The 25,317-nt window shown below is 37.3% G+C and overlaps 1 protein-coding gene and 1 long non-coding RNA gene across 20 annotated transcripts in view; one reads left to right on the top strand and one right to left on the bottom strand.

The window, feature by feature from the left end:
- Positions 1-711: 711 nt before the first annotated feature.
- Positions 712-25,317, top strand: LOC113943917. Its single transcript, XR_003526503.1, has 4 exons — positions 712-1,199; positions 14,558-14,713; positions 24,467-24,598; positions 25,285-25,317. It is a non-coding gene; the product is annotated as an uncharacterized LOC113943917 (long non-coding RNA).
- SORBS2 (sorbin and SH3 domain containing 2) overlaps positions 7,110-25,317 on the bottom strand; it is a 154,907-nt gene continuing 136,699 nt past the window's right edge. For 11 of the 19 annotated variants that reach the window (XM_027636306.1, XM_027636307.1, XM_027636314.1 and 8 more), the window contains 4 exons: positions 24,355-24,558; positions 12,892-12,941; positions 9,921-10,027; positions 7,110-9,133 (listed from right to left, as the gene is read on the bottom strand). In XM_027636306.1, the coding sequence (XP_027492107.1) occupies positions 9,072-9,133; positions 9,921-10,027; positions 12,892-12,941; positions 24,355-24,558 (423 nt within the window). In that variant the 3' untranslated portion in view covers positions 7,110-9,071. Of the gene's footprint in view, positions 9,134-9,920; positions 10,028-12,891; positions 12,942-16,385; positions 16,494-18,997; positions 19,193-20,286; positions 21,085-24,354; positions 24,559-25,317 lie in introns of all 19 variants that reach the window. The other 8 variants (XM_027636304.1, XM_027636312.1, XM_027636318.1 and 5 more) reach the window with 4 other exon arrangements.

The raw sequence follows: 25,317 nt of genomic DNA, 5'->3' as shown, positions 1-25,317 counted from the left end.
ATTTGCACTTTACTCCTGTTCTAAGACTTTAAAACTTTTTTTCCTGTCTATATTTTTAAATTATTATCTTCTGACTTATTGAAAATGCCTTACATTGTATATAACAGATATAATAAAAGTCTGGGAATGCTGTAACTATCTACAAAGTACCCTTATGGAAGGGGGAAGAAAGGTGGGAGGCAAAGCTGCTCATCATGTCTGGGGCTTCTTCTGAAGTTTTGCCCAGTTTTCATTTTGAACAGTTCTTTTTAGTCCACGTCTTTATCCTGGGCTGTAAAATAGAGCTCTTTGATAGGGCTCCTCGGATATAAGAGAGCAGAGCAAAGTGCTTATATGCAGCTGTACTCCAACAGTGTGAATGCTGTTGAGAATGTGTCTGGTGTTTCCCTTGGGCTTGCTACAGGTTTTTGGAGGGATGTAGGCAACAGAAGACTGTAAGGATTTGGACTATGGTCCATGGTGGTTCATCCTGTATCACTGTAGTTAACAGGATTTTCCATCAAACACTGTGAGCTTGTGTGCATTTGTGCGTGTGAGAGAAAGATATCTTTAGTAATAAGTATTTACAATTTTTCCATATCAGTCTACTGACCCAAGACCTCTATCTGGGAAGCTTAGAAGGAAGGGAAAACAAAAAAAAGGTCATTCTGCCTTAAGCCTGAAAGAATCCATGGATTCTTTTTTCTAAATACAGAGCAGTCAAGTGTTTCTTCAAAGCATGTGTCAAACTTTTAGATCAATACCTTGACCTATTTTGTGGTTCCCAAGAGATGAGACTTCATACACAAACAAATGAGGAGATCACATGTGAGATCACATGTAAGGCCACAGTCACTTCGTAGTTCAAGTGCTAAGCCTCCTGAGTAATTTTCTTTTAAAAACAGGTATCAGAATTTTTTTAAATATACAATTGTTGTCTTACATTCCATAAAGTACTGTGTTCAACATCTATTTTTCTTTCACCTTATGGCTGGGGTTTAGCATTTTAACAGCAGTTGCTATGGAAGAGTTAGCCATGTTTATTGGGTAATGACAAACAGCAACAGCTGAAAGACAAATATTGTATTCTGTTTTAAGTATAAGGTGGGCCCTGAGCCAGAGATTAGCAGCTTCAGAATGTAGACAGCCACAAAGCTGGATCCTTGGTCCTGACACACACTGTAGTTACTCAGGCATAAGGCTTAAATGTAGCTCATACTGTAAGTATTTCTGCATTAAAATTTTGATTTCTTTCTGCTTGTTGAAAGGACACTGGTGGCTTGTCCAAGTCCATGAATTAGTTTCTTAACAGCAAAAGAAAATACCAAATGGAAGCAAATAATTATGTGTTTCACACTTTGTCCTCATTAGAGTTTTTGCTTGCTTTTGTTCAGTGAATGTTGGGGTAAGTGCACAAGATTAAGAAAACATTTACAAAGAGTGGCTGTATCATGAGAAAGGATAAAGTGCAGCAGGGACAAAACCAGCAAAAGCTTAACTAGGGCAAACTTCACATTTTATCAACATGTAATTAGTGGATCTGAAATGGTAGATGTGACAACTGTCAGATATGCATATCTAGTCTTAAAACTGGTATTCCTGCATCCCCTATTGCTATAATCCAGAATGTGGGGAGTTAATATAATTCATAATGTAGCTGAGAATTTTTGCTTTTGAAGTTTGCTGGTATTGTAGAAATCCAGGCCAGAATTTGAGTGTAATTCCTCCACGGCTTTTCAAAGGGTAATCCTCACTCTAGAAGGTGAAGACAGGTAAATCATGGTATTTACAGGTAATGTTTTGAAATGTAAGTAAATTCTCCTAATGAAATATCGCTGGAAATAAAGACCTGGAAACTGTCTTGCTTACAATCCTTACTACCAGCTCTCTCCAGCCAAAAAACGCCCAACAAACCAAACACCAAAAAAGCTGAAAACTAAAAGCCATTCAGAAATGCAAAATAAGTCTCCCTGAAGGCTGGTGGTTTTTTTTCCTTTCTTGCTTGTTTGCCTCTGGGGCTGACAGGGAGAGAAGGTGGTAGAACAGGAGGGAAAAGTAGGATAGGTCGCCCTTCAGGGAGGGCATTAGGAGGCCCATACAGCTTGGAGGATTTCAGAAATTACTTGACTTCTGTCAGGCTTGCCATAGATGTTTGTATCTTCCCCTGTTGATCTTACTCTTTTCCTAGTCCGGTCTGCAATAGTTGCTTTTCTAAGGCTTTCCTGGGGAGTTATCATTTGTGGAAGCACAGGATGTGTGTGACAGAGGAAGAAGGTTGACAAGGTTGACTCCACAAAATAGGCCAGGTATCCTTTTCCCGGGGTCTGAAACAGCTATCCCTGGTCTTGTCTGCCTCTGACATCCCAAATGTCTCCCCTCTTTTTCCTCTAGTAACCACCTCACCTCTCTGGTTTAGGTGTTTGGGTGGTTTGGTGTTTTTTTTTTTTTTTTTTTTTTTTTTTTTTTGGTTTGAGTTTTTTGATTTTTTTTTTTTTTGAGAGGACGTGGTTGAAACATCTGCTATTTCTGTATCTGAGGTACAGGATGTGCCTATAATGTGTGTTTATAAGTGACATAATTTATTTTAATCTAGTGGAGTTTTTTCCCCCTGCACTAAAGCAATGGTTAAGACCTTAAAGGATCAAGGATCTCTCAGCACAAGGCTTTCTGTCTTGAAGATTCCTGTCTCAAAGCCTGCACTGTTTGTGTCCCTGAAATGAAACAGATAAACAAAGAAAGCGTATGCTGCAAAAAAAGAAAAAAGTTTAGACAGCTAGCAGTAATTTCAGGATGCTGTGCATGGAATTTATCAGTGATGTATGCAACTGAAAAGTCAGTTTTCTGTAACAGTTTAAATACCAGCAGTTTTGTAATTAAAGCTGTGACGATCAGAAATTATTATCTGATGCTGACATAAGTTTGGCTCAATTTCTTTCTCTGACCACTCTTCTTTAAAACTCCTTTTGACTTAAATGGTAGGTAAAAAAATTATGCATCCCTCTGTAGCAGTATGCTTGCTTGAGAACATAAGTATGGATTGGTGGCTAGAAGCAAGTTTTTATATGTGTCCTAGATGATTCCCTGTGGTTTTGATGGCATATGGCTTTCATACTTTCTGCTTCAGATGGTGTGTAGTGCTGCTTTGTGTCTTGTACCTTAGAATTGGCTGTAGGAGCAGACTAAGTGAATCTATAAATAGTTTCTTGAACTCTTCCATGGCATAAGTATTGCTCTTTACTACCCCAGACATATTGGGCACATTAATTTGTCTTCTTTTATGGTGTAAGGAGGGAGGGGTTCATTCTCACCTGTTCAAATACTTCTAGTTACGTGTGAAAAAAATCCCTATCTATAACAGATGAAATTGTGGTAGTGTAAGGAAAGCCTCTGGTGGGTATTAAACCAGCTGGTATTTGTACATGTTTCACATTACAGTTTGAAGTATCAACCCGGGGAAGCATGAGTTGGGTCATTGCATGCTTGGGGTTTATCTAGCAAATCACAGCGACAGAAGCAGTGTGATGACCCACTTAGAATGACATGTTCAATCTCTTCAGTGTTCCCCATCTGCAGTGTTGGTTCCAGTTGTATGCTTAGCACAGTGTTGAGAAAAAAAATCTCGATGTGAGTGACTGTGAAGGTTTGATTATTTTAATATAGCAGTCTATATCTTTGGTTCTTAAGTGGCACTTGTAGAAAGTCTTGAAATAAAACTACTCCATTTTATTTTAATGTAAGACAGCCAAAAAGTATTGCTATTTAAATAACAAACTAGTGTTCCAGTCACTTGGAGCTAGAGCTCTGCACCTAAAGTGGACACACATGAATACAGGACCCTCTTGCAAAGGGAAACAGTGGCTCGTGACAGAAAGGCGAATCCCCTCCTTTTCTGAGGGGAGTATAAAGAGTCACTGTGTGTAACTCTCTGGTAATTCTTCACTGGTAGAAATAAATAATTACATTATTCTTGGGATGTTTTTAAAGTGGTTTACTGATTTATCTGATGAATGGAAAATGTAGGAGGATTACTTTGCTATTCGTTTATGGGGGTGATGAAATAATGGCTTCCAAGTTTGTTATTTGTGTTGGCAGCAGGAAAGATAAATTGTTGAGATGTGAGTGTCTGTACTGAGGATAAACCTAGCAACGCATTTCTGGTTGTCAGTCAACACTTCCCTCCCCTACCCTGGTGTCACTTGTGATGTAATGTCATCCTGCTGTAGCGGAACCCTCTGTGCTCCTGATCTGTAATTAACTGTGATGTCACTATACAAAGGCTGCTTAAAAAAATTGCTATAGGATAGTTGTTATAGGCATTAAAGCTATTTTAGTGAGAATGCTTTCTACTTTCTGGAAATGTAAAATAGTCTCTTACCACAAAACTTTGCTCCTTTTTGACCCCTGAGGAAACAGAAGTTAAATACTCAAAGGCATAATTCTTAATACATTACATATGGGATTTGCATTGATGCAAATGAAACAGGAGCTGGGAGTCCCAGGTGCAGGTGCACAGTGTAACCAACCAGCACTCGCCAGTTAGGTACTAGAGAATGGAACTATCTGCTCTGCTCTGTCATGAGAGCAGTTAAAGAAGTAGTTTCTGCTCTCTGCCTGCACTCATACTTTTCAATATAACAAAACCAACCCAAACTGAACATTCAGTTGGCTCAGGGCTTCTCTCTTGTGCAACTTTAGTTTCAAGCTAACACAGAAACTATTAGCACTACTGTGGGATCTGTTGACTTCAAAGGAGTTTGCTGTTAACTGGAGCGAAGGCAGGATTTCACCATGTAACTATTAATGCTGTAAGGGATTATACTTAGCAATGACCTAAGGTCCTTCTAGAGCTACTGACTTCATGTTTCCAGCTTCCCCATGGGCTCACGCACTGCTTTTTCAAATGCACAGGAAGCACCTCGTGTTCCTGTCCTGGTTCTGTATATCAGCATTTAAAAGGCAACTAGTAAATGCCAGACATTGCAGAATGACAACATGCTTTGCTTCTGTGGGTGACAGAATGTGAGACCCGCTCGGGTGACCCTTTGCTTAGTTTGAGACATACTACCTCACTACCCTGAACTGCTCATGCATTAGTCTCCCTGGCTCGTTGGTATGTTATGGGCTTTCTTGTTTTAAGAAGCCTTTACCTCAACAGCAAATACACAGCTCACTGCAGAGTAGGCACTGAGACGTAGGGATGCTGTGGTTTTGTTACCTATTCATCTGTCATATAGCACAACTCTGTAACAGACTTGATTTTATTGGACTGGCACTGACTTTTCTTAGGCTGCTAGCACAGCTGCTAAGTCATAGCATTAAAAAAAAGAATCCTAATAGAAATTAAGATGCAGGCTATGTGGGCTGACAAGAGAAAAGGAAATTGGTTTGATCTCTAATTTTCAAAAAAAATCTGTGAATATCTGAGACTTTTAATTCATTTATTCTGGTCTCTTCCTAAATATTAAACTGGGTGGCCTCTAATTCCCCAGGTCTCTCTTCCTCTGGCCTTAAGGACAAAGCACCACGTAGTCCTGTAGGGTCTCCTTCATGAGTTTATAAGGGCCTATACAAGGAAACTCAAAAATCCTTCAGTTTGTTCCTTAAATAGTGTAGTTGGGATTTCAGCAGACACAGTAGAATTGAATATATTTGGTTTGTATGGATATAACTTAAATATTTCTCTACTTTTTGATTTAAACATTGACTGCATTCTTTTCCTTAAGTGTCAATGACTTGCTATTTTCACTGCAATGGTCTATATTTTTGCTTTTTTGATCCACTTTTTGCAATTAGCAGAGGATTCTATTTTACCCCTTAAACACTCAGACCCTTAACTACCCAGAATTTATTTATATTAGTGAGACTACATTAACCAGCAGGTGTTATTAGGCTAGTTTTTATAGAAAAAAGGCTATTAAAGCACAGTACTTCCTATTTCTGACAATTCTCACAGGTATTGGCACAAAGCAGTACTTCAGTGGTGTCCTGAAGCCCATGCTGGGTCACCCAGCAAACAGAAAGGACAAACCACACATTTGATTGTGTATTCCTGTATTTGCTTGTCAGGCTGCAAGAGGAGATGCATGTGGTGACTTTAAGCAAACTTAGCATAGGAAGAACACATTTACTTCAATGATACTAAATTAGGACTCGTCCAGATTGAAAGCGCTCTCAACATTGACGCTTCTTATACTGACGAAGGAGTTCCTGCTGGAGTTTTAACAGCAGTCCCACTTTCAGCTACACGCTTACAATTTATTTAGAGGTGTTGCCTGTTTTCCATTTTCCAGCTCAGCAATCGTAAAGACAAAACTGAGCATGAATTGGACTCAAGGAAATGGGTTATTCCTGTCCAAATGCAGGTTGCTGTTGTACTGGATTCATCAGTGGTAGAAACACACCACACACAGCATTTTGGAGGGGACGGCCTGGCAATGGCAGCCAGTGTGGCGTGGTGAAGCAGGACCAAAGAGCTACTCTGAGGCACTGGCAGTAACTGTGTTACCAGTCAGTGAAAAAAAAACCCAACAAAACCCAAACAACACCACACCACCATTCCTCCCCCCCCCCAATCCCTAGAAGCTGCTGCTTGCATATTTTGCCTCTTGTTGAGCTTTTTTTTTGACAATTGTTCCTTGACAGACGGATATTCCAAGTGTAAGATGTTCCCCCAATATCAGTGTTTTCCTTAAATCTTGTTCCTATGCTGTCACTTTACATGGGAGTTCTTGTTTTGCTTTTGTTGAAGGATTAGGATGTGGGAACTTTCACCAGGCATAATGAGTTTAACATAATGGGTTACCATTGTGTATTTTACCTTTGTGCCTCTGGAGTGAAGGGTTGTTCTGGCAACAGAAGAATTATCTCAAATTATCACACTCCATGTAGACAGTCCATAATGATGCTTTTGCACTCAAGTTGCCTTGGGGATAATGACATAGAAGTGGACCAGCTGAGAGCCCTGAGGCCAATGCTAGTTGCCCATATATATAACTGGTGTATGCTTGATGGTGGGGTGAAAAAAAAATACAACAAGAAACTATTTGCATACAAACTTGAAGAGTTAAGCACTTTGCAATACTTAAGTAATATATTACATGTACTTTGAGAAATGATGGGGGAAACAGTTGTGTACTCCAAGCAAAATTTATTAGAAGTCTATTGAAGAAAAAAAAAACACAGAGACCTTTTGCTTGTAGGAATTCAAAGTCAGTTACCTGAAAGTCAGGTATGAAAAACCTGCATTTTTCTAAAATCAGATACAGAGTAGAAACAGTACTTTTTAAATATCACAGGCAACAGATATTTAAGTCTTCAATCATAAATGGCATCAAAGATAGGTATTAATTTCACAGCAAAGCTGCATGCAGATCTAGTTTAAAATTGAAAGCCTTTGAATATAAAGCTTTTGCCATGAAATCTGCAATAATAAAGGTATGCTGCACAAAGATGTTTCTTTACCTTTGTCTTAATGACATTTCTCAGTAATAAAGACATATGTACATTTAGATTTGGCTGGTAAACCATATTTTAATTAATAAAATTTTGCATAAAATGCTATCTTACAGAATTGCACTATCCAGATGTACTTATGGTAAACAGAGCAAGAAAAGAAAAATGCATTGAAATGTTCTGTATGTAAAGAGGGCAAAGATCAAATAAGGAACTTATTCTTTTTAAAAATCAACAACCAAATGGCTCTGTACAAAAAAAGCAAACATATGTACAAAATGCTACAGAGACTACATACATTTTGATAATTTCGATCCTTTACCCATGAGAAATGCAGCAGAAGCTTTTGCCATCTATAAGGTGCTGAAGAAACCAAATCTGAATTTTTATTTTTATAAAGCCATAGCCATTATCATCCTGTGCCTTAATTTTATTTGCTAATTTTATGCTTACCTTTGCTTATGGAAAATGTATGTTTTCAAATACTTTGTTTCATTCAGGAAAAAAAAAGAAAAAAAACACCTCTAAAATGTATCAGTTTTAATACTTGTGACTTTTTTTTTTCTGTCTAAATTCCTAAAAAGAATGTGTAACTTGGGTTTCATTAATATATATATACAAATATAGTGAAGTAAATCAGTACATGATACTTGTGAATATTTTTCAGGTGGCTATGTTAGGAAAAAAACCCCAAACCCAACAACTCATTGCACTAACACTGTTTACTTTCTGCTTATTAAAATTCCTGATATGTAAAAACACTAACCTCTCACATTTCATGTTGCTTACTATCACAACATTTTGATTGCAACCATTTAGTATCAGACATCAGTAGCAGGTTATTATTGTCTATGCTTATACCACTGTCTGTCTCTTCCTTAAATCCTCTTTCCCAAGTCTTATTGCCTTTTTCACTTCTCACCTTTTAACAGAAAACACTACAGGTTTGTTAGGGGGAAAAAAAAAGATTTAGCCAATACCATTGCACCCGTTCAGAACACTTGCAGTTCTTCCATTTTTCACTATGCTTGCTTGAGATTTTACAATCACTGTGCATATGTTACAGCATACAAGTGCAGGCAAACAATCTATATTATAGTTTGTCATACATTGTAAACCAGTACAATAGGCAAACCCGTGATACAGCAAGTGGAAGCAAAAAATGCTGCCAAGCTAGTAAGAATGTGGAAACTCAAACAATTTTTTAAAAAATAGTAAACAGCAACTTTCCCCTGTATTACATGCATGCTGAAAAAATCCCACCAGACTTCACGGTAGTACCACAAATGTTCTAACCAAGCATAGTTTTTCGCCCCTTCCTCCCACCCCCCATGGCAATTCCTCTGTGTACCTGTCATCAGGCTTTTCCTATTGTGTTTCACATAAAAAGACTTTAAAGCAGGGAGTGTTTAAATGCTGAAATGATTCTTCTTGTCTCAGAAAAGCTTAGTTATTCACTCTGTGGTCGTTGCTGTAATACTGCTGGAACGGTTTGGCGGGTGGGATGGGATGAGGATGAACTAGATGGCCTCTATTTGAGACTGCAAGCAAGAAAACAGAAGGCCAGCGTAGCATGTTTTCTAGCAGCTTTATGCAGATGTGTTGCAGAGATGCAGCATAAATAAGTAGAAAAAAAAATTTCACAGCCTCTTGACATAGTTTCCAGGGAAAGTACCAAAGAATTTGGTTCTTCTCGAGGTTCCTGAAATTAGAAGCAATAAATGAAAGATGGGAATAACAACAGAAATTCACTATGTAAGCATGGCCTTAAAATTTTTATGTTTAATATTGCACAAACAGAAATATCTACAGTTTCTTATATTATAACTTCAAAAAAATATTTTTAATTTAATTTGTGAGTTGTGAGTTTTAACCAAGTATAAATGCAGGAAGTGACAAGCAAATGAAGAGGCATATTTGATTAAATCGTTAGGTCTTGATTAAAAGCTGTTCTAAAATTCTTGGTACACAGAAATAATTTAATTTCAACAACATCAAGTCTATTTAAATAATTTGAATTTTTTTAAATGCAAAGGACTAGTGAGATGATTAAGTTAGCTACATGTATATGAGCGTTTATGAAATGATTAAGCTACTTTATCTAGGCCTGGTTATGAAATCTTTGTTCAGTAATGCTTGGTTCTCACAAGTAGTCAATTCTTTAGATGTATTCATGTGAGTAAGATTTAAATTACCTGGTCTTTATGAGGAGAACAGTAATACATAGGCCATTTTGTGTCACAAATGACAACAATGCTGTACAACAAACTGCAGACGTGTCAATTTGTGTCCACCAACTTCAAAAGATGAAAGGACAAAATCACCCACTAATTTCAGTGGATTTTGGTTGGGATTTCTCCTGATAAAGCCAGGTTTAGGTTTATTACACTGAATAACAAAAATTTAGTTGTTTAAAAGACACTAAACAAAGAGGGTAGCAAAGGTTAGGGGGGGAAAAAAAGAAAAAAAGCAACCAAATTAAAACATACCCACAAACCATCCATCATCACATTTTTCCATCACATCAATGACATCTCCCTCTCTGAGCTCCAATTCATCTTCATTCCTAGGAGTATAGTTATATAGAGCCTGAAACCTTAAATAGGACAAATGATGCATTTTAAAAAGAAGTAAGAGTTCCTTGCACCTTTGCTGAAGTAAAGGAGCTGGCTTAAACATTAACAAGTAACACTTCTTGCTAATAGACGGGAAAAGGATTTATTTTGCTTGATGGATTTGAGAGTTAAGAATTTACAGTAAATTAAAAAAAACTTCATTGGAAAGATCTGACACTAAAGACTGGTTTTGCTCCTCGACCAGTGGCTTTGAAAATAGATGTATTTTTTTAGCATTATTTTATAGTTGAGTCACCTAAACTGAGGACTACGGGAGGGGAGCCTACAGACGTATTGGCACTGTAACCCTCCATGATCAGCATCTGAAACTTAAGCTCTCTGAAGCAAGTACCAACAGCATAAGTGAGGTGTCTGTGGAGGAGGGTGCCCAGGACAGCAGTTCACACACACTGTCATTGTAACTGAGGGACCTCCCTGAGCTCCTCAGCTGCAAGTGGTGTGGCAAGCCTTTGCTCTGATATAAAAGAGGTGCCCTCCTCTATGGAGAAGGTGGAGCATAATCGCTATTTGGAAACATACAGGGGTAACCTGGTTCCCTGGTTAAAGAGGTTTGAATCAAATCAGGGGACAAATGCATGGAAACTTAAATGGTATTCAGACACCGACCTGTGTCTTCACCCCTGGCCAGGAGCTGCAGTTTGCAGATGTTAGTGGATAAATGGAAAGAGGTGTGAGATTCCTTGACAGCTTTTAATTGAGGTTTTTTGAATTGAAAGAATGGCAATAAACTCTCACTAGGGGGAACTGAAGGCACGTGGGCTGATAGCCCACAGAAAGATTGCTGCATAAGCCCCTGAGTCCTGCAGAGTCAGAATCTGCTTTTTTTTTGTAAGCAACTGTGCCCCACATACGAGTGACTGCATATAAAGAAGCAGGGTACAACTGCAGAAATTGTACAAAGGAAATAGTTTTAATTTCAAAATACTGAAGCAAAACGTAATCATATCCATTCCTTCCCTCTTAACAACAGTTCACTGAGTTTTAAACCTTAATGCCATTACACTTCCCCAATAAAAACAAAACAGCTTGCCAGTTGATGTGTTGGTACTGAGTATTTCATTTAGCTCTGTATCATTCCAGCAGTTTTCATGGCTTAAATGAGATGTTTATTTTAGTAAAAAATTGATGTTCCTGAAAGTCCAACTTGAAAATCCTACATATAGAGTGGTGCTAGGTTTAGTTTAATGATAGTCTTGACTAAACTACACTTATTTTTCACATTGCTGCTTTGGACAAAAAATGAAGATACTGTTCCAAGAAAATAAAGATTTTAACTTAATATCTTGTGACTGGCAGTTATCTCCCCAAGTCTGAAAAGTCTATTTTTATATTTTAATCCCACTAACAAAATGGAACAAAACTGGTTGTTTAAGCAGTTACCTCTGGTAATTTGTGCAGCAGGAGTACCAACAGTCTGTGCAAAAACCTAAGTGGCAATAACAGTTTCTATTATGCTTATCATCATTCCAGGAAAGCAGAGCTATTATGATACTCCAAAAAATTATTAAATGCAGCTTTCAAGGGGACAGCGGTTGCAGATGTAATGTATCATGAATAGGATTCAAGACAATTACTTACTCAAGTACAGTAACGAGGATGTCCCAATTAGCACTCTTTGTACTTTTGAAATTGAATCTTAGTAATTTCCAGATAATCCATTTTAATAACTCCAGTGTATTAACTTCATTCTCTCTGTGCTAATCTAAGACTTTCTTAAGTATGAAAACTCTACTGTCATTAACAACACTGACAGAATACATATTCAAAGCAAAGAATGGTTGGTTGGCAATTGAAATATATTTCTATTTTTAATTTTAGGAATAAATAACTTCAGTCATGAACTACTTAAACAATATCTAACAAAATGAAATAGAAAATTATTGCTTACAAAACTGAGTTAGGTGCTTCAGTGTGCTCAACAATACCAACAGGAGCTTGTAGTTTCAGTGAGATTAAAACTAAAACATCCTATTTTAATTATGTATTATCTGTGGCATAGCTGTTTGGTAACTTTTTGCCACTCTCTTCTGTCTTCAAGTGACTAATAGGTAAACTTCAAAATATTTTTAGATGTTACGCCTTAGCTACATTTCTGAGAAATTATCTAACTTCAGCATATGCTGAAGTGCTCTGATGCTAGAGGAAGAATGGCTCCTGGTTTCAATGATCCTCGAAACAGGACCCAAATGCAAGACTTGAGGAAAAAAAAATATCTTGAAACAATCTTGCACTGAACTTGCATTTTAACAGTCAGCACTGAAGTATCCCAAGCATTTAAACTGTTTATGAAAATAAGACTTGAGATCTAGGTTCTTCAGTTTTCAGAAACACTTTCCTGTATCTCATATTTGAATTGCACTTATAAATCACACCAAAAAGTGTGAGCCTGTGTTCCTGTGATCAACATATTGAGGTTTTTTTTTCTCTATTCACATCCAGAACTGTTTCTGAATAATTTGCTTCAAGTCAGTAAAGCAGATGAGTTGAATCAATGTTAAATCTTAAACTGTCATTCTGCTGAGATGTAAAAATGGAGAGAATAAAGAAGAGTCAAATTTTACTTTTACAAAATTATTACTCCTTTTAAGTATAGATGATGGGAAACTGTAAATTGTCATGTCTGTCTGCATTTGATGTAAATTAAACAATTAAGGCTTTGCCCTCTGAGACCTTCTTCGATATCTTCCTACCTCATGCATTTTTCTGTAAATAATCTCTGAAATCTCTTCATAATTGTACTTGGCAAGTTAACAAATTATCTGATGATGTTCTGGCTATTGCTTAAATGCTAGGTTTTGGTTTAATAGACAATAAGTATACTTACGGTTCCCCCCCACTGTGTATGTTTTCATGAGAAAGCACAGGGCGCTGTGGCTGAAATGAAATGATTTGAAATGTAATAAAGATTTGCAGTTTAAGGTCCAAATAATTGGATAGAGGTGTGACACACAGTTGCTCAAGAGTTCATATTCTACCTTGTGTAAAACAACGGCCCATTCTGTTCCCCCTCCAATAAATTCCTAAGAGACATGACAAACAACTAAATCTTGGTAGGTTTAAAGATCTGATTTTTGGAGGCCATAATAATAACTAAACAAACTGTGAACTTTATCAGTCCATTCTATTTATAGTACAGTATAAAGTTGGAATAGAACCCTTCAGCCTCTTCACTGTGAAACAGAAATAACATTAGAAAAATCAGATGCAATGGCTGAACATCGTACATTCTTTGCGTGAAGTAAGAAAATCTCCTATACTTAATGGCAAAATCCAGAATATTGATAGAGAAAAACCATACCAATTTACATTACACACACACAGAGTACTAACTTGGCAGGCATAACATGCTATGCTTTAATTACTTCTGTTTCATCTCAAGCCATGCAGGCTGTTGGGAGTCGAAGAACAAAAAAAAAAACACATTTAATTGTGTGAAAATAACAATTAACACTTTTACTTCAGCAGAAAAAGTAGTTTGTATTTCCAGTGCAAAGCTTTATGAAAGGAACTATGTCCCTTCTTAATGGAGCATTACCCACCACTAATATTCAATAAATCTGGATGCAATGGAAATGAAAAATATAAACCTCCTACAGAAACCATATCCTGCTCAGAAAGTCATTGACTTATACTGATCAGAATCTGGCTGGGGCCAGAAACAACACAGGAGCAGGTGCTTGGGAAAGCTCTTGATGTGAGCGGGGATCAGATTTGCTGATGACTGAGGATGCCTTAAGGTCATGATGTAGAGACAAGTCTGGGAACCATATCTGTTTTAGAAGTGTGGATATCAAATATTTTTCATAGCACTTTCTTTCATGAATTGAGCAAACTGTAACCCGATCTTTAAGCCATGGAATTTGTCTTATTGCCCCATGATTCTCTCTTGATTTGCTTATTTCAGTTCACTCTTGAAGATGATAGAGTCTTCAATGAGAGAAGGCAGCAGTAAACAGCCCAGAGTCTGATAAAAGAAACTGAATAGAAGAACACTCTATGTAGTTTGGTTTTTGTTTGTTTGTTTTTCTCCCTTTTCCCTTTCAACATCTCCAGAAGACATTAAAGAAGTTAAATTTCTTTTCATCAGTTTGTATGTGTACAGGCAGAAAGTATTGTGAACAGTCTACACTTTATCTTTACAGTCTATGGAATGTAACTTTTAAAAGGTTCCTAAAGATGCAAGCAGGAGGATTACAGACTTTTAATTTGTATTATTGAATGCTAAGTGGGAAAGAGGTTTTCAAAGTAAAAAAAAAGAATTTTCTATACGCTTTACTGTCTTCTCTTCTTCATGTAACTCTCCTCTGCTGGTGTACAAAAAGTTGTGCAATTTTTACCAAAGAATCCAACAGTAAAGATTGTAAATTAAACAGTTCTTAGTAAACCTCTTTCAATGGTTGGCTCATCAAACAAGAAGAAAACAGTCCATTTGGCAGAATGCTTTGTATTTAGACTGGAATCTGACCTTACTTTCTGCTATCTTTCATCAGGTCTGTAACTGAGCTGACTGCCACAGATAGTCAGAGATGCAAAAGAACTCAACTAAGGTTAAGGATTTTTCCTAAAATGAAAGTCAATATCCTAAAGAATGCTAAAAATGATACAATGCTTTGAATATAATACCAAGACAGGAAGAAACTGGGTAGGTCAGTATTATCTTCTTTTTCTCCATATACTTCATAAAATGAATTAACTACTGCAGAAACAGATAATAAAAATCAAGGTGACTAAAGATTTTCAACTGTATGTTATTGCCACTGAGAAAACTTTGACAAGATTACAATCTTGTGAAAATAGGGTGAAGTTATGTCTGAAGAGGGGGACCTTGGAGCTCACTCGCTATTTGAATACATTCCACAATAATACCCCAGCCGACACCCAGAAGCTTTCTCCTGTTTTCTTTCCCTAAGCTCTCATTCCCATATGCAGTTACATTAGCTAGATAGGGGACTGTTGCAAAGACTGTTTCTAGTTTTCAACTAATCCTCAGTTTACTAGAATATCCTGTTTCCTGGAAAATACTGCAGCATCTAATCCCAAAAACATTAAATGTGCAATCAAGTCAATGGTCCCCAGTTGTATCCCTGATTTTCATGCATGATTAATACGCTCTTGCATATAATAGTTCTGTACATTCCTGAGCATGCAAATTAGGTGCATGATTTGTGCTCTTGTAGTCTTGGAATTAAAGTAATAAATACATTACGCATTGACCAATACACTTCTCTTAACATACTGGTTACATGTCATTAATCTGGAGGAACATGCAAAATTAATATAGGGCTTAATCCCTTTTTTATGGATCTCACTCCTAGTTGGACTTTCTGTGAGATGGTGTTGGTCCACTACTACAAGAATCCTGGCCTTCCTATCTGTGATTGAACTGTCTTTCTTCATTGATGAGGAAAGTACTATCCCTTCATACCTGGTAGTAAACATAGGCTTGCCAAAAAGCCAAGCTTTGAAAGTTACACAATCCTACATATGTTAAACTAAAATTCAAATTTTAAAAAGGGAGCCACCAGAAAGATGATCACCTAAAATCAGCAGGAACAGTGTGGAAAACAGCTCATCCTATTAACTGCTTTAAGAGCCATATGTTAAGAAACCAATGCAAAGAATAATTCAGTCCTAAAATGAAAGTAAAATATAATCCATAAATTCTCATTCTCACAAAATTTTAGGTTGTGTGAGGTTTTTTTTTTTCCTTTCCATAGTACAGATCACCTTTTTGAGGAAAGTCCATGCAAACTCTAAACAACCTGACTTTCTAACTAGGTAAAAATGTTACAGTTATGTTACAGATAGGAAGGGAAAGGTTAAAGGGTATAAAAGGCTGGAATGACACTGCTTGGATAAAGAGAACAGTATTGAGTGAACATCATACCACAGCAAAAAAGCGTTTTGAAAAATAAGGACATGGATTCAAACCTAAGAATTCAGTCCATATATATGCAATGAGTATAAATTTTCGACTCTTGGAAGCTGTAATTTTAATAAACTAGAAATGCTTTGAAAGAGAGGAGTAATTTTAATAAAACCAGACTAAATATAAAGAGCTTTGATCTCTTACATCTTGTAGCACTGGAAATACCATGCAGTACCGCAGAGATACAATACACTAATGGATTTATATAATGAGTTTTGGCACACACAGACCTGTTGCCTTTACTCAGACATAGCATAGAAGCACAACAGGAAGAAAACAGAGCATACTGATAGTACTGAGACACTTGGGCAAAAGCAAAATACTGCTAGACACTGAGCTCCTTGTCCATGGAAATGCTGTTATTGCACACTGGGCATCCAGCACCATACCCTGTGTGAATAGCTGTGACCTCTTACAGGTGAGCTGCAGGATCTCTTAGTCATCACTGGGCTACGAGGAGGTTTACCCATAACAAATCTCTCTCTCTTTAAATTAGCCTAGAAGAACCACAAAAACTGTGTCAAGTGAGAGTTTAAGAATGAAGCATCATGGGATTTTTGTTCCTTCATTCATACATGCAAATCCAACATGCTTTTCTTGATAACAAAAAGCAATGAGTTACAGGTAGAAATAAGTACTACTAGTACACAGTATTTCTATTGTTGTCACTGTATCTGTTTTCCAAGTTTTGCTGCTCTGGCACATGCCCTTACATGTAACAGTTACTCCATGTGTACCCCTGAAACAGCTCAGTTGGTAACACAGAAAAGCTCAACAGTATACAACAAATGTTGTAATTCCTTACTGTTAAACAGAACGCTTCCCTTAAATTTGCATGGAGAAAGCAAGTAAATACTTGGTGGAAGGTACTTCAAGAAAATATCCTCGTTTTGTTAGCATCACTATAAATCAGAAAAATATTTGTCAGAATTCAGTTCTTAAGGGGTGTGTGTTCAGCAAATGTGAATTCTCAGGGGCAGGGGTCAGCTGGGGGGAACGTGAGGGGAGTGGAGTGATGATACTGAAAACCTCTTCTCTGGTATTTGTGACTGTTTGTCAGTAGAGTGTGACAAGATAGAAAAACAGCCTCCTCTTAGGAGAGGGGTGAATAACAATACCAACAACAACAACAACAACAAAAAAGGATACCAAGAGAGACCAAGGAGCTAGAAAAATGTCAGCATTTCTCCTTGGGACATGTTTTCAGAATTCTTCTTTTGGAGGACACCCTCCCACCAACATGGTGCAAAGTGACATTTCCCACCCATAGCTCCTTGTATTCCACTGTCCAAATCCCTGGTCATGCTTTAGATTTGAGCCACATTCCAAATATATTTATGTACACACATATATGTATGTATACGTATGCATTTTTACATCAACAAAAATTACAAAAGTATCAGTATACAGCTTCAAGAACTCTCTGAAGAACCTCCCTTCACTTATGAAATTTGAGTCCTCAAAATATCTCATGTTCTTTCTGCTGTGTCAGTAGAGAGCAGACCTTAATGATGGGCAACATGCATAAAGAGAAGAGGATAGGAACTGTCCTGTCTTCTCAAGCCCAGCCTGGCAACTAAGCAGGAGGAAAAGATTTATCTCATTTTAGAAATACTGTACAAAAAAATCTGTCATTGGTAAGAGTGCATCTAATAATTTTGAAGATTTTCAAATAGGTAAGTATATACTGATTAAGTTTATAAAGGAATCTGTTCCTGAGATTTAAAAAAAAATCCAGATTTGAAATGGTTTGAAAACAATAATTAAGGCTGAGAACTCTCTAACAAGACCCCAGACCTTCCGTTCTTCTGGGTACTCGGGCTCTTGTGTCTGTAAGATGGAATCATCCCCCTTGGTTAATTAATGTCTTGCCTCCTGCCTTGTCCATTTAAGAGCAATACACTGCCTAGGAGGTTCCCTGGGGCAGATATTTTAACTCTCAAATCAGATATTCCTTCTGTTCATTTTCAGATGGGATTAACATACCTTGCTCAAACAAGAGCAAAGAATATGAGGGTCACCTAAAAAGAATTTCAGTGTAGGTGAGAAATTTTCTGAATTTTGCTCCTTAGGCTAAGCAAAAGCATCAAAAGCACTGCGCCAACTGATAAATTATTAAAAGTTGCAAAAACAAGTGCAGTATTCTGTTTTACTTTTTATTTGAGGCGGAATGTACCTAAGCCCATGACAGATTCATGCCCAGGAAAGAAGCCTTATGTCTCTCCTATATCCAAAAAATCCCAACAGATCTGGTGGATCTTAAGATTTCCTTAAGTCCATTATGTCTGTGTTTTCTGTGAATACACGTTGTAAGACAGGACAGAGTAAAAAAAAAGAAAAAAAAGGCAGGATTTCTGGCACAGATGTAATGATCAGCCTTCTAGGATAGTTTCTTTTTGCATGACGTTTTCCCCTTTTCATGAGCAAATGAATTCCCTGGAAGTCAGCACTGGAAATTAACTTTGTCTACCTAGAGCAACTCTTCAGTTTTCATATTTCTGCCACAGAGCTGCAATGCTGATACAAGCTGTAATCCTGAAGAGGGAATAATCTTTGTCCAGTCCTTGACTAACAGAATTGGTATTTAGAACATGACTCTGCAGTGATGCTTTCCTGTGAAATTTATGACTGTTCTTCCAGGCATTGGCTTGAAATTGAAAACACAAACACAAATGTTACCTAGTTTCTGCATACTTGAATACAATTCTGTTCCGTTCAATTAAATGAGTTAATCTGTTGTCCTGGTATTGACTGGAAATTGAGTTGAAGCTTTCTGCTTCCCTGTCAGTGGTATCTCCTTAAGCCATTTCATTGTATCATAATAGTTACAGTTTTACCTTGTTTCATTTGAAGAAGGCTTATTTTAATACTCCATGTGTTATGTTATTTAATATTAGTAAACAAAACAGTACATCTGAAAAGATCAAACTCGGTGTTAGCCTTGCAGTTATTTAATATACATGAAGATTTGCAACAATCCATAATCAAGAGGTGCAGTTACCTTTAACTGTGGTGAGTCTTTCTCCTGCTGATGTAACGGTTTAGAGAGGAGGGGAGGTGGGAGGGAAGCAACAGACAGGTATGTTGTAGGAACGGAGTGGAAAGTAGGTGCCTTGGCAGAGTGAAGTGGAAGATTAGAAGAAAGGTTGAAAGGAGAATCAGAGTCTTCTGATGTTCCCACAAAAAGTAGAGCTGGCTTAAATGTTTAAGAAAAATGAGAAGTTGTGCTATAAAACCAGCTGTAAAGGATGTCAAATGCTCAATAAGGAGACATGTAACTAATCTGAACAATCACAAATGTCATGCTAATTTTATTATTAGTCAGTCTACATTTCTGGAAGAGATTTCTTTTCTCAGAAATCACAAAAATGTTGCCATTTGTGGCCATGGATTTCATCTCTATTCTTACATTTTTCTCCTGTGTTTTTCAGGTCAAATAAGGGTAGAGGTAGCCTGCAAAATCTTTCTAATTAACTAGTTTTACACTTGGCCAAAAACATACTGTCTTAAGCATCTGATTTGCATCTTGACAGCCAAAGCAACTGCCTGAACAGTCTGTTGAAGTGCTGGACAGAAAAAAAGTCTGTTCTAAAACTTTGCCTAGAAACCACACAAATAGCGGTATTGTGGCATTTAATGGCCAGCACACATTTGGGATAGTTCAGTGATGTGCTGTCCCAGAGAGGAACTGGGGAGGGTTTCAGGAGGAAGCATTTGTCTAACTGCCAAACATAATCTGATCCGTTATTATTAGTCATGTTCTCGTAACAGAGCCTGCTATAAATATATCAGCTGGTGAAGTGACACATGTGAAGCACAAACCGCAGGGTCTCCGCAGGAGGCATGTCCCTCCCTCTGGAGAACTGGGGGCTTCTGGCTCAAAAGGGGCAGCATGTAATGGGACAGTGAGGAAAACTGTTCACTGGCTTTTTACATCAGAAGCTCAATGGCAACCAACAAGGACAGAAGGACCAGCACAACTGATACACTACAGAATTTACAGCAGTGCATATGCTTGCTTCTGAGAAGGGACTATCCCTTAACACTGACAATTTTTAATCATAGAATGGTTTGGGTTCAAAGGGACCTTAGTGTCTAGTTCCAACCTCCCTGCCATGGGCCGAGACATCTTCCACCAGACCACGTTGCTCAGAGCTCAAATTTTATCGAATGCAATTGCATAAAGCTGTGCCTGTGCACAATACAAACATGTAAATATAAGAAAAGGCAGAGAATATTTATACTAAGTTATCTGAATAGAGAACCCAGGTATTTCAGAAATTAAAATACCTTATCAATATTTGGTGAATTGTATCCTTCATAATAATCCATAGAGCCTCCTCCACTTGCTACTGGGAATTCTAAACTGTCATGTACCAGATCCAGATCCTCCTCTATATAGAGTCTTGTCAGTTCTTCTGTTGTGTCTTGTTCTCCTTCGTAGAAATCTGATTCTTGAGGCTTTGACTGATCCTCTACATTAAGTGACAGATCTGCAGTAAAGATTTCCTCTTCATTTTCAGCATTTGTAGCTAGCACTCTGGACATGGAACCACCTTCATATGGTGAAGGGATGTTACGGATAGCACCAACAGGTTCACCTTCTCTTGTAGTATCTAACAAGTCTCTAGGTACTTCAATAACTAAAGGGTCAATTATACCTCTCAAGTCTTTATCTTTTCCTGATTTGGTATTGTTGCTGACATGCTTATATGCTATGTCATGAGATGAGCTGGCTGAAGATGATACAGAGGCAGATACAAGAAAGGACAGAGGAAGAGCTGTAGAAGAGCTGAGAGACACTTCTGTATTTGGAATAACATGACCATCCTTAACTTGGTGAATGCTATTACCTGGGGATATTGCTACAGTTTGAGAAGCTGACAATGCCAAAGAATTGAGTTCTTCTAAGTCACAAAGAAAACTGTCTGGAACTGATGGAGAAGTTAAGTTGCATGTGCTTGAAGGCGAAACACCAACAGTCCTTGAAAACAAGTCACTAGTGGCAGCCTGGAGAATCTTTTGATCAGTGTGTGACCAAGAGGAGGAAAGTTGTCTGGAAAGTGGGGACAGTGCTTGGGAAGGCAACTTCAAAAATAAGAACAACATGGGAACTCAAATAAATAGTATGACAGAGAATTAGGATATATGTAAACTGAAAAAGAAAAATGTCTGTGTGATCATCTGGATTACAGGGTACAATTTCAGTGACCATGGGTGTCTGAAATCACTACTACATGAATCAGAACAGCAGGAAAGACATTTGAAACATGAAACTGTATCAGGTTTTGGCTTGAGGCATAAATGTCAGGCATTAAGACAGAACTGAATCATTACATTCATGAAGGCAACTTGCATTTGATCTGCTAAAGTTATGTTATTTATGGTGCTCTGTTAGTGAGCCTGTCACAGGTTATTAAATCATACAATTAATATTAACAAAATTTTCCCTGAACTATTACTATTATTTTGAGAATAGCACTTGCAGAAGTACATTTCAGGTGTCATTAAGTATTTATTTTAAAGTATAAAAACTGAGGTGATTTCCAATTATTCAAATTTAATACTTCTACTTTTTCTTAATACTTCCAGGTAAATGTTTAAGAAACATCTTTAATATATTGCATACTTTTATTAAGGCATGAACAGCTACAATGCATTTTTTTCAAAAGTAACCTTAGTTGAAAAATGACATTAACATTTGTGAAAGGTACATTCAATTCAAACTGAATGTAGGCAGTCAACAATGCTTTTAAAATAGTGACAGCACAGTATGCAGCAGTATATTTTGAGTATCTTTACACAATATTGATTGAAGTATCCTTCTGGTAAAAGAAACGTCCTTTTCTAAGAATGAGAGACTGGTGAGTCATACGTACACAGCATCAGTAGATATCCATTGCTTCAGTAAATACTGAAAATGCATTTTTGTTACTATTAACCCTCAAAATTAAAACTGAGTGAAAAATATTTTGATCTCATTGTTACAACTATCCAGAATAATTAGATGTAATCTCCAAGTTATCTGCACTACTGGAGACTTTAAGTATTAATGTGCTATTTCAAAAGTCTAAATTAATGTGGCAGAATAGGAAGGTTAATTTACTTACCTTCTGCTTGAGTTTTCTTGAGGCAAATAGCTTTATTTTATAGTCAGACAACCTTTGTTACAGAGTCTTCTGTAACAAAGTAAACAGTATAGACTGATACAACACAGCCTGCTAAAACAGAGCTAGGCTGTTACAAGCAATACTCAGTCTCTTTACCTCATCTTTCCTCTCAAACAAGAGCCTCTAACATGGTATTAAGGTCAATAATAATGCACAAGAGACATTGCGATTTTTTAGTTTCCCATGGCTACAAGCTGCACTAGGTCTAAAGATACAGATGGACCAGGCAAAGCCAAGGACAGCAAAACTTGCTCCTGACTTGTATTGCTTATTTATTTTATTGCCATTAGGCCAGAGAACTTTAGTGCAATTGCTCTAGCAATCTAGTGATATGTGGTAAGAAACTCCAAAGGAATAGCAAAAGTGGTATCAGTAAGTGTAGTGAACTCTAGAACACCTTCAGGGCTCCTGTAGTTCTTCTAGGTAGTCAGGAACAACATGTCTTATTATATGGTATTGCCATTTCTGAATACAGTTTAATTCAGAAACAAGATGTCTGTCTAAGAGTTTCAGTAGAAGCTTGGAGGTTTTTTTTAAACTTCTGCTAGAACCCAATGATGGCATGTTACAAGAAAGGCTTCTTCCAACTTAGTCCCGTACAGAACTAATTTAGTAATAACTAAATAATAGTGGCAGTATGGTTTTGTAATATGGATATAAATGCTCTAAAGCATCACCTGTGCTCAACAAGGGTTATGTGGGTTACACAAACACCAGCTTTAGCTGCAGGACACCTTAGAGACAAGCCTGCTCCATAGAAAACGGGGAGAAGCACCTCTGAACACAGAGAGACATCTCCGGAATATGGAGCACCTAAGCTGCCTCCTACTCTCGATTTGCCCTCAGGTACCTCTGGGTTCCTATAACAATAAGGGGCCCTAGCTTATCAATACCTCAGCTGGCAGGTACAGAATTTTATGGTACTTCAGCAGTTTTGTTGGAAAGGAAGAGAGAGGATCTAGTTCTCTGTTGTGAGATGTTCTGGAAAACCAGAAGAGACCTGTTCTAGCAACTGTCCCAAACCAGCTAATATTGTTTAGTCATAAGCAATATTTTCAGAGGCCACTGTTGCCTATAAATGACATTTCTGGTAGCTTTTTACAACCCCAAAGTTGTAAATAAGTGTGGAACTTATTTCAAAGTTGAAGCATGTAAATGAGCGCCAGTATTCAAATATAGGAAAGTAGAAAAGGGGACAAAATCAACTGAAACAGAGATTAATAGCAGGATAAGATGTTTATAATTACACACAAAACCCACTGTCCAATGCTGAAGAGATAAAGAACAAAGGTAAAGAGGAAGATTTAGAAAATTTTCCATCTTGAGCTTTCAAAATCATCAATACTATGTTAATGCTAATCACGGTTTGTATGCAGAAACTGTCTTAGTTTCTGTCACTGCCAAAGATGTTATGCTCCCTGCACAGGTGACTGTGAAATCTCACAAGTGAATGACAAACAGTAACACAGGAATCTCTCTGCAACATTCTGCAGTACAACTTGTGGTGGTTATCTAGACTAGGAAGGAAAACAATTCAGAACCTATGACACACATTTGGTGTGAAAAATTAAAGCTTTAAAGGTCTGAATCCAAATTCATTGACAATGTGATGACAATCACCTTACTCCTAAATGAAACAATACTGTCACTGTTGTCCCACCTCAAAGAATGTAACAACAGCCTCCTTGTTGACTGTAAATGGTGAAAGGAGGAAGGTTTTAGTACAGAATCACTAATAATTTTTTTGACTTTGAAAGGCACAGAACTGATCTTGGCAAGCTGTGTCCTGCATGCTTATGTGACCGTAGGCTTTTAGTACAGCTGTTTTATGGGAATGTCTTCACACTGCACTAGGAAAAGTCTACCAGATATATACTTAATGCTCAAATTCTTGCTAAGATTCCCAAATAAATTTTTTCTGTTGACTTGATTTTTCTTCCTAAATTTTGCCTAGCCCTACTCTCAGTAACATAATAGCTAATGAAGAAAAGACCATAAATCATGGCAGAATGTAAGACACACACTTGGCTAATAAAATACTTTATTAATAAGATAGTAATGCAATTCTACCTATGCAGGAAAGAAAATATACTATGTTTAATGCCTAAGTTATGTATTGTATTAAAAAAAAATTACAAGTCCTTTTAAACCCACTCTAGGGGTGAGAGCAAAGAAAAGAAATCCTTACCTTAGTTGAACTTAAATGGTGTATTCTGTCACTAGAATAGCTTTGGGGGATCGGAGGATCAGGATAGTCATCAACACTTTTTGATGCATTCTTTTTGATGACTTCTACATAGGAAACAGGGAAGATGCCTTGTCTGTTGGTTCCTGGTATTTTACCTTCATACCAGTTTTGATCAACTCGCTTGAGAAGAATTACTCTGTCTCCCTGAAACGCATTATGAAAATGAGTTATCAGCACATACACTGTAAGTATATTTTGTGAATAGCAGGTATTATTTTAATGCATAGTATCATTTTCCCTGCAGTGCAGTTTCCCATCAGTCTTGAGCATCATCTCCATTTCCACATTTCTACTCCCATTTATAATAACCACGTATAAAACTACCAGCAAAATTCCAGCAAAATGAGGGGCTAGTCACGGACTAAAACGCTATTCTTTTATCATAGGGGAATCTCATGTAGTCTCCTACTCTTGGTTGGGAGAATAACATTAACACTTTTCTTTGGAGCATAACCTATTTTAATTCCTGACAAAACTACCAGCTAACACCCTAACTATAATAGGTAACAGTGACTGTTATGTCCATTTTTCCTTCCAAGTGATAAAAGTTAAACAATAAAACCCATACAAGCGCTCTGTTATCAGTAAAACTGAAATAAGTGGAGGTAGAAAGCTAAAAAATGAGTCCATGGGAAATATTAGAGAAAGAAGGGCTTTTCCTGGGCAGTGGCTCAGTTACTGGTTTTAGAAAGCTCAGCAATTGAAATGGAAAACATCAACTTTCTACTCAATCTTTCTCTGTAGTGAAACTTCATGAGCTACCCCCTTCTTTGTTTCACATGATGTGCTTTTTATCACGTGCCTTTTCGTAACAAATCCTTCCCTATTAATTTTGCATTCTTTTGGGTTTCTTTAAATTTGTTTCTGTAGCTGATAGGTGGAATTCACTAAAACTATCTTTAG

This window comes from Corapipo altera, unplaced genomic scaffold (genome assembly GCF_003945725.1).
Source record: "Corapipo altera isolate COAL_440 unplaced genomic scaffold, ASM394572v1 22b, whole genome shotgun sequence".
NCBI classification, from domain to species: Eukaryota; Metazoa; Chordata; class Aves; order Passeriformes; family Pipridae; genus Corapipo; species Corapipo altera.
The sequence above is the reverse complement of the archived record's forward strand: the minus strand, read 5'-3'. Positions and strand labels throughout refer to the sequence as shown.